The sequence below is a fragment of the Sitophilus oryzae genome, unplaced genomic scaffold, assembly GCF_002938485.1.
Source record: "Sitophilus oryzae breed Bouriz unplaced genomic scaffold, Soryzae_2.0 scaffold_87_pilon_pilon, whole genome shotgun sequence".
Lineage (NCBI taxonomy): Eukaryota > Metazoa > Arthropoda > Insecta > Coleoptera > Curculionidae > Sitophilus > Sitophilus oryzae.
This window is the reverse complement of record NW_022147505.1, coordinates 1575535-1584352: the sequence shown is the minus strand read 5'-3', so window position 1 is coordinate 1584352 and position 8818 is coordinate 1575535. Positions and strand designations below refer to the sequence as shown.

Below are 8818 nucleotides of genomic sequence, written 5' to 3'. Positions count from 1 at the left end.
AACGCACGAAACTACTACTGAAAGCTTGAATATAAATTAGTAGTCTATCCGAAATGACATATTAAAAGCAATACCATATCCTAGTTTTAACAAGAAACGGGGCAAAAAAATATAAACGAGATAAATAAACATGATTATATGTTTCAATAACAAAAAAATGAGCCAATGCAAATTAGCTCGTGGATTAATGGTCTCAATTGTTTCACGTGAAAGCTTGGCATTGTATTGTACCGATTTTGGTACTGCTATATTCGTAAGTTTCAGTAATAATCATCTTGAATTGAGAACAAAGGCATTTAAGGATTTTTTACACCATATTTACGCACAAATACCATTACGAGACATAATATTCATTCACATACAACAGTGAAGATTGAGACAGTATGTGGGTGGTTCTAAAAATATTCGGTTTAATACGATGGTGGTATGAGAAATTTCCAACCTCAATATAAAAATCACACAAATTTCGTTACCTGTCATCAGAAGATGAATGGATCTGTGATCTGTTTTTAGTTCATTTTTTAATGATTTAAATCGTGATTTAAATCAACGGATTTTTTTATTTAATCATTAATTTAAATAAAAAAATGAATTCTTTAAAAACTTATTATAAATTGAAAGACAAAAAATTAATTGATTAAAAAATAAAAAACAAAAAAAAAAAAAAAAAAAAAATTAAAAACTTTATTTCTTCTCAACATGTTTTTGAATTAGCCAATTTTGAAAATGTTTGTATTCCTTTTCATATATTATTCAGGGATTTAAATGGAAGTAGTTTGGATATGGCGTTTGTCATCTCAGCCTGAATATCTGTTGCTAATTTACTTATTTCGTTTTGGAGCCATTTCACAGGCTCAATTCGGAAATGATACAAATGTGGACTCTCGGAACTCTTACGTGTACCATGGACCGCACATGCAACCAACAAAGAAGTTTTAAGAACTGCAGGCTATGAACGAGAAATGTTTAACATAGTTAAAGAAAGGAAAGTCTCATGCCTCGGCCATATCCTTAGAGACAAATATTACATTCCTAAGCTGATTCCACAAGGAAAAATAGAGGGACGGCGAGGCCCAGGAAGAAAACAACATTCCTGGCTAAGAAACATACGGGATTGGTGTAACATCAGCGACGCAGCCACCATATTTCGAAGAGCCGAAAACGGCAGTCTACACATTGTATGAAGAGTACAGACAATCGCCAAAGTGCGGCTAAGCACAAGGCACAGGAAGAAGAAGAAGAAATCATACTTACTGGAGAGAGTATGTATGCTATATGCGGTAAACGACTTTTTTGTTGATGCTTAATCATGAACAATTTTGAATTTTAAAATTTTGATCATCTCACACACTGGTTAAAGGTCTAGTATTTAATATTTGACATAACTCTTACATGATTATATCCATTTACAATTTTCCTATTGTAAAATTTTATTTGTAATTTTAATGACGTAAATATTTTTGGATTGATTTGTATTGTATATTTTTTATTATTTGTATATTTTTTTTGTGGTTTTGTAAATGTTTTGTCGATGAAGCTATTTTGGCTTTTTGTACTATAAAGCATTGTTTATTTATCTATACTAATATATAAAATGCTTAAGTGACTGACATACTGATTAATCACGATCCTGCTCAAACCACTCAACGTAAGAAGCTCAATTTTAGCATACAGGTTGATTCTAGGGTGTAGAGGTTCGATAAGAAGGGATTTTTCGAAATTCCAGTTCAAGAGAATTAGGCTCCAGGGGTGACAGTGAAATAGGAAAATTGAAACAGTCAGTAGTGTCATTCCTGTCATTCTCCTGACGACAAGTATGGCTGCCGAGACAAGGACAGCAATGTTTTTCTGTCCAACTATTGTCTAACTTCACAGTGTTTGGAATTGACAGATTTCAGTTTCAGAGACAACTTCAGATTTGTTCTAGAACAAATCGAATAAATGAAAGACAATGAGAGAATAGATATCTAAGCTAAAAAAAGTTTCAGTTCACAAAAAATAGTGTAATTTCTATTCAAGCTGGTGATATTGATATTGTTCAACATATCACTCACTTCTTCGTTCCTGAAGCAACGCATCAATAGCATCCGCTGTTTTGAAATCAACAACGAAAATATTTTAGATTAAATGAATAATACACAAGTTTAAACAAAATAAAGTTTTGTACAAATTTAAAAAAAAATTAAAAATATAAGTTTCTTTGTAAAAAAATGTATTTTGAGGCATAGAAGAAATGTATCAAATTTCTTAAAAATACCTACATTAACATCAAAGTTATAATTTTTTTTAATTTCACCACGCTCTGTTTCAAAAGTTAAGCTGTTTAGAACATTCATATGAAGTTTTTTTCTTGAAGTAGGTCCAAGAATCACCCCCTTAAATAAACAATTTAGTTCTATCTATAACAGAGTTAGGCAAAGACTGAACGAGTCGTTCATTTTAACGAGTAATAAAAATAAATCGTGAGAGTTGTAAAAAAGAATCGTAGGAATTGAGTCGAATCACAATGCGACTCGTTCGTTTCTACAGTTCGTGTGTTCAAAGAGTCGTGAGAATTGATTCATTGCTTACAATACAGTTTGTTCAATTGAATCGTGGCCAGCACGGATCCATAAAATTTGAACGGACGCGTCTTAAAAAAGAGTCCTTAGAATTAAATTGTGATCCGATGCGACTCGTTCATTTCTACAGTTCGTTCGTTCAAAGAATCGTGAGAATTGATTCATTGTCTACAACACGACTCGTTCAACTGAATCGTGGCCAGCACGGATCCATAAAATTTGAACTAACGAGTCGTAAAAAAAAGTCGTTAGAATTGAATCGGATCACAATGCGACTCGTTCATTTCTACAGTTCGTTCGTTCAAAGAATCGCGAAAATTGATTCATTGCCTACAATACGATTCGTTCAATTGAATCGTGGCCAGCACGAATCCATAAAATTTGAATGAACGAGTCGTAAAAAAGAGTCGTAGGAATTGAATCGGATCACAATGCGATTTGTTCGTTCAAAAAATCGTGAGAATTGATTCACTCCTTACAATACGGTTAGTTCAATTGAATCGTGGCCAGCACGGATCCATAAAATTTGAACGAACGAATCGTAAAAAAGAGTCGTTAAAATTGAATCGGATCACAATGCGACTCGTTAGTTACTACAGCTCGTTCGTTCAAAGAATTGTGAAAATTGATTCATTGCCTACAATACGATTCGTTCAATTGAATCGTGGCCAGCACGGATCCATAAAATTTGAACGAACGAGTCGTAAAAAAGAGTCGTTAAAATTGAACCGGATCACAATGCGACTCATTAGTTACTACAGTTCGTTCTTTCAAAGAATCGTGAAAATTGATTCATTGCCTACAATACGATTCGTTCAATTGAATCGTGGCCAGCACGAATCCATAAAATTTGAATGAACGAGTCGTAAAAAAGAGTCGTAGGAATTGAATCGGATCACAATGCGATTTGTTCAATCAAAAAATCGTGAGAATTGATTCACTCCTTACAATATGGTTAGTTCAATTGAATCGTGGCCAGCACGGATCCATAAAATTTGAACGAACGAGTCGTAATAAAGAGTCTTTAGAATTGAATCGGATCACAATGCGATTTGTTCGTTCAAAAAATCGTGAGAATTGATTCACTCCTTACAATACGGTTAATTCAATTGAATCGTGGCCAGCACGGATCCATAAAATTTGAACGAACGAGTCGTAATAAAGAGTCTTTACAGCTCGTTCGTTCAAAGAATTGTGAAAATTGATTCATTGATACAATACGATTCGTTCAATTCAATCGTGGCCAGCATAGATCTATATTTATATTGTAATACGCAAAATGTGTATGTAGTTTGTTCAAATGAACGAATCGTAAGAATCGATTCATTATGAGAAATTGAATCGCGTGATTCGATTCACTAAGAAGAATCGTAATGCCCATCACAAATAAAGTAAAGGAAATTTTTGAATAAAAAAAATTATCTTTACGGACACAAAATTTTATTAATTATTTTTATTAAAAACTCTTTCAGCGAAAAGGGGTGATAAAATGAAATTTTATATACGAACAAACCCGTAAATTTTTATGAATTTCCCAGCTTTATGTTTACTCCAAATAAACTAACAGGCCACTTTAAAGTAATAGCTAACAATTTCCATGATGACCCATAAAATCCTCCAATACTGGCTTTAAAACCCTAAATATTTTAAACTATCGAGATTAAATATTTATTTTCTTTCGTAATTTATGACGAAAAATATTTCCAATGAAAATGCTGCTTTTTTTATGAACGAATGGCGATTTTTATCGGTACTTACTTTGCTCACTTTGAAGGCCTGATTGCTTAATATCTGTTTTTTATCTGATACCTTCTCATGTAGGGCACCGGAAGTCTCGCCAGATTGATTACTTCCGGGTTTGTTACCGGCTAGAGACCAATCTCTTCCGCCAAACGACTAGAAATAAGGGAGAAGTGTCATAAATCTAATTTAAACGTGATTTTTCTGGACTGTAGAAAGCAAATTAGATTACTAGACTATAATGTAATATGTTACAGAGACAGGAGACATGGGATTTTTTTATTAATGGTTTGATAGAAGGGTATAGCCTATAGGTGGGAATTTGTTCCTTGGGAGAAACTAGTTCCTTAGTTCTAGTCCTCCAGAGGAATAGTTCCTTGAACTAGGTCTTTAGTTCACAATAGTTCCCGACTAACATTGACATCCCCCTTGCTTGCTAATGCGTTTCGTTGTCCGTCCGAACTATTTACAGTATGATCTGTATAATTTTTATAATGTACGGAGATATAACGAGACGGGTAATTGTGTATGTTAAAAACATATAGTTAAGTTTTATTGCAGATAAAAAAATAAAAAAAAAACTCAAATCAGAATTTAAAAAACTATATCACAAATCAATTGGAGCAAATATTACAAAAATTTTACGAAAAATTGCATTTTTCCTCACTTCAAGCTTTTTGTTTTTGTCTAAAAACTCAGAATATCTACTTCGTTTTATAAGATATTTCTTAATTTTAGGGACCTAAAGTGAAACATTCCCATAAAATATTTAAAAAACAAAGTAAAAATCAAAAACAGTATCCACGACAATTTTCTGTGGTAATTACGCCGCGCCGGCTGCGGCAATAGACAAGGCCGAATCCATCGTCGTCGCCTTGTATTATATCTCGGATCTGCCGACTCAACAGATTCCCGTGAACTAGTCTATTAATCGTTCCTCTATGTCCGGATCCGATAACATACGCCTGACACTCCCGACGCCTGCCTAGCATCAATCACGCTGGCTGATCCATACGTAAAAACCTTAGTAAAAACTAGTCTTTTATTTAGTTCCTCTAGTTCCTTTAGGTCCGGATCCGATAACATACGGCATACGGCTGGCACTCCCCACTCCTGCCTAGCATCGATCGCTCTGGCCCTATCCGTTCGTACGTAAACTAGTCTTTTATTTAGTTTAGTTCCTCTAGGTCCGGATCCGATAACGTACGGCTGGCACTCCCCACTCCTGCCTACCATCGGGCTACGCGCGTTAGCCGATCCGTCGCCGTCGCATATTATTCTATATCGGTCACAGTCTCGATCCCGGAATAGGTCCTGAGGAACTAGTTCTTTGAGAAACCAGGAACTAGTTCCTTTTATTCCGGGGTCGGAATAGTTCATTGGAACTAGTTCGTTCACGAACTACTAATTCCTAGTATAGCCCGATTAATACAGGAAATCTGCCCTATGGCTTTTTGACTCGCACTCAGGGGACTGATTTGGTCTCGAAATAATTCAGCTACATTTTAGCTCTTTAACTCAAACGGCTTTCCAGGTTTTCAAAAACATGAAAAATAATATGATCATGATTCTAAATAAAAAGCGGCGGAAAGAAAATTAAATCTTATTTTTGTGAAATATGTCACTCACTAAAAATCGCCAGAAAATGTCTTTCACTTCTTTACACTCAGGAATTTTTTAGAATTTTTTTGAAGTGGTGGAACAATATGAAAAAAATAAAAACTCATTTTTTCCTAAAATGTTTTTTTCTAAAATCTTCTCGCACTCATTTTTTTTATAATAATTTTTATGTTTATTTCTGGCAAAGACGTATTTTTAATGAAAAAATATTTTCTACTCACTTTTTTAAACTAAACAAAAATATAAGTTAGTTAAAACAGACAAGACTGCAAGGTCTGCTAGTAAAAAATTTTATGCTTAAAATATCACAACACGATTCATTTAAACCAAAAATTCGTAATAGAAAACTAAAATTTCAAAAACTAACGACAATGTCAGGAAATAAATAAATAACTGTGGCAACTTAACATTTTTTACAGCAGAGTTACCACCTAAATCCCCAGCGGGAAATTTAAATTCCAGTCAGTCACTCCGACGCTAAACATATCCATGATTGGTAACAATGAATTTAAAAATCGTGCCCTCGAATAAGTAACTAAAAGGTTAAATGGTATCGCTTATAGTTTTTGATGAATTTCGTAAAAATATTATTATTTTTGTACTACGAAATTATTTTATTTGGACGTACCCGAATGGCATCCGCAGCCAGTGGTCCGCAACAGTACCCATCCTCGTGGTACAGTTGCAGGTATTGCTCCCTTAACCACAGCAAACGTTTATCACAGAGAGAATTTAGACGAGATATCCCACGGATGAGCCAGTAGAGTCCACTGTACCATACCCTACAACAAAAATAAAAACGCCTTTATATTTAATTTCTACAAATTATTTCGTATTTTCAATAAATAATTAACTAAAGCTACTATTCATTATAACTTTGGAATCATTGTTTAGGTCTTGCCATTATTTGAACAAAATAGCTTTTTTAATACTTTATTATTTTGTTTTGTCTTATTTGTTGTTCTTCTTGTTCATTAAAATGTTGTATTAATAAACAGTGCTTTCCATAAAATCAATAAAATGAAAATATACGTAATAATATACATGTACTGATTTCTCTCGGAAATCGACAACTATGAAACTATGAACCCTTCCTGACACAAACGGTACATTGTGAGACAGAAAAATTGTAGAGAGAAACAAGCCCTATAACATAGGATACAATATTTTAATGAACAGTGCTTTCCATAAAATCAATAAAACAGTGGCTCAAATAATACACATATCCTGATTTCTTTCGAACATCGACAACTATGAAACTATGATCCTTCCGGACACAAACGGTACAATGTGAGACAGGAAATTCAGAGAGAAACAAGCCCTATAACATAGGATAAATATTTTAATGAACAGTGCTTTCTATAAAATCAATAAAATGAAAAATATATACGAAATAATATACATGTACTGATTTCTTTCAAAAATCGACAACTATGAAACTATGAACCCTTCCCGGACACAAACGGTACATTGTGAGACAGGAAACTGTAAAGAGAAACAAGTCCTATAACATAGGATACAAGATTTTAATGAACAGTGCTTTCCATAAAATCAATAAAATCAAAAATATATACGAAATAATATACATATCCTGATTTCTCTGGAACATCGACAACTATGAAACTATGATCCCTTCCCTGACACAAACGGTACAATGTGAGACAGGAAATTGTAGAGAGAAACAAGCCCTATAACAGATACAACATTTAATGAACAGTGCTTCCATAAAATCAATAAAATGAAAAATATACGAAATCATATACATGTACTGATTTTCTCAAAATCGACAACTATGAACTATGAACCCTTCCTGACACAACGTACATTGTGAGATGAAAATTGTAGAGAGAAACAAGCCTCTATAACATAGGATACAACATTTTAATGAACAAAAGCTTTCCATAAAATCAATAAAATGAAAAATATACGTAATAATATACATGTACTGATTTCTTCCGGAAATCGACAACTATGAAACTATGATCCCTTCCCGGACACAAACGGTACATTGTGACACAGGAAATTGTAGAGAGAAACAAGCCCTATAAAATATAATACAACATTTTAATGAACAGAAAATGTTACCTTCTTCAACATCGATGCTTTGTAAAATATTGTTGATGCACTTAGCAAAACATAGACACCCCAAATCTGATTAAAATCCTAACATAATATATACTGCTAATAAATAAATTGATTACCAAAATATTAACTATTAAATTAAAATAAACGTAAAAAATCTTTAAAAATGATAATAAATATATTGTTTCCCAATTTTACATTAAGATTAATCTCATAACCATCACAATCTGCACTGCTGTCGCCATTGCTTGTCACTCAAAGTTGACCACGCATCGGAAATTGTTTTATGATTACTTTAGATGTAAACCATGATCAGTTAATTTTTTCGTCGACTATTGGTTATACAAGGTCTGTATATTTACTATAATATAATTCTTCTGTACCTGCATTCAGCTGGTGGACAAATAACATAGAAAAGTCTGTTATCACTGAGTCCGTTGCCATGCAGAATGGTAAAAGCGCATTCGTTCCCGGGCTGATGGCTGAGTCCGTATCTGCGGGCCACCATTGCCAGTTCCGCGTCTTTTCCTGGTCCCTACCGCCCAAATGGACCTCCTTGATTAACATTAGATCCAAAATCTGAAAATATCTTTAGGTTAGTTACACTAAAAATGTCTGCATATGTTTTTAGAAATTTTTGCGTGTATAAAGATATAAAATAGTAAACAAAAGATGTTATCGGGATCATACAAAAAAGAAGAAAGAATTTATTGGGCAAGCTTCTACAGTAAGATTAAAACATGACTAAGGTTTTAATGACTGTATTCTGAACGAAACATGACTAATTTTTTACTGTTATGTTTTAGTCATGTCTC

The 8818-nt window shown here is 33.5% G+C and overlaps 1 protein-coding gene across 1 annotated transcript; it reads right to left on the bottom strand.

Annotated features, from left to right (window-relative positions):
- Window positions 1-202: 202 nt before the first annotated feature.
- Window positions 203-8518, bottom strand: LOC115890524 (1-phosphatidylinositol 4,5-bisphosphate phosphodiesterase epsilon-1-like). The gene is made up of 4 exons (XM_030910768.1): window positions 8387-8518; window positions 6550-6703; window positions 4320-4457; window positions 203-274 (listed from the first exon to the last, which is right to left on the bottom strand). Exons 1-4 carry the CDS (start codon window positions 8509-8511, stop codon window positions 203-205), a joined length of 489 nt encoding a protein of 162 aa, XP_030766628.1. The 5' UTR covers window positions 8512-8518.
- Between the last annotated feature and the right edge of the window lie 300 nt (window positions 8519-8818).

Excerpts from the sequence above, each read along its gene's own strand:
- LOC115890524 (XM_030910768.1), bottom strand. The coding sequence starts at position 8,511 with ATGGTGGCCCGCAGATACGGACTCAGCCATCAGCCCGGGAACGAATGC. Across the intron at positions 6,704-8,386 it reads TGTCCACCAGCTGAATGCAG|GGTATGGTACAGTGGACTCT; the intron begins GTACAGAAGAAT and ends TTTTTGTTGTAG. Across the intron at positions 275-4,319 it reads AGGCCTTCAAAGTGAGCAAA|ATGATTATTACTGAAACTTA; the intron begins GTAAGTACCGAT and ends TCTCAATTCAAG.